A 349-nucleotide genomic window follows, 5' to 3' on the forward strand; every position below is an offset into this window, starting at 1 on the left:
GGGGGGGGGGCCGGGGGGACGGCCGGATCCTGCCCGGTCCCGGGCTGAAGCGGAGCCCTCGCAGCCGGGAGGCGGTGAGATCTCAAGGGCTCGGCCGCTCTGTGCCGCAGGTGCGGAAGAACAACTCCCTGAAGGATTTCGTGGCCGTGGCCGGGCCCCTGGGGGTGACGCATTTCTTGGTTTTCAGTAAATCATCCTCCAGCATCAACTTCGTGAGTAACGCGATCCCCCGCGGCCTCTGGCTCTGCTCCTGGGGAACCCCTCCGCAGCGGCTGCGTTCCCCCTCGCCGCCTCACACGGGGTGCTGGCACCTTTATTTTTTTTTTGGAGTTGGGGGGGGTGGGGGGGG

At 67.0% G+C, this 349-nt stretch overlaps 1 protein-coding gene across 1 annotated transcript in view; it reads left to right on the forward strand.

The window, feature by feature from the left end:
- The window catches only part of LOC103901576, a 10,399-nt gene that overhangs the window by 5,106 nt on the left and 4,944 nt on the right, over window positions 1-349 (forward strand). Inside the window, exon 3 of the mRNA XM_009282483.1 lies at window positions 111-237. Within this exon, the coding sequence (XP_009280758.1) occupies window positions 111-237 (127 nt within the window). The remainder of the gene's footprint in view (window positions 1-110; window positions 238-349) is intronic.

This window comes from Aptenodytes forsteri, unplaced genomic scaffold (assembly GCF_000699145.1).
Source record: "Aptenodytes forsteri isolate BGI_AS27 unplaced genomic scaffold, ASM69914v1 Scaffold390, whole genome shotgun sequence".
Taxonomy (NCBI): domain Eukaryota; kingdom Metazoa; phylum Chordata; class Aves; order Sphenisciformes; family Spheniscidae; genus Aptenodytes; species Aptenodytes forsteri.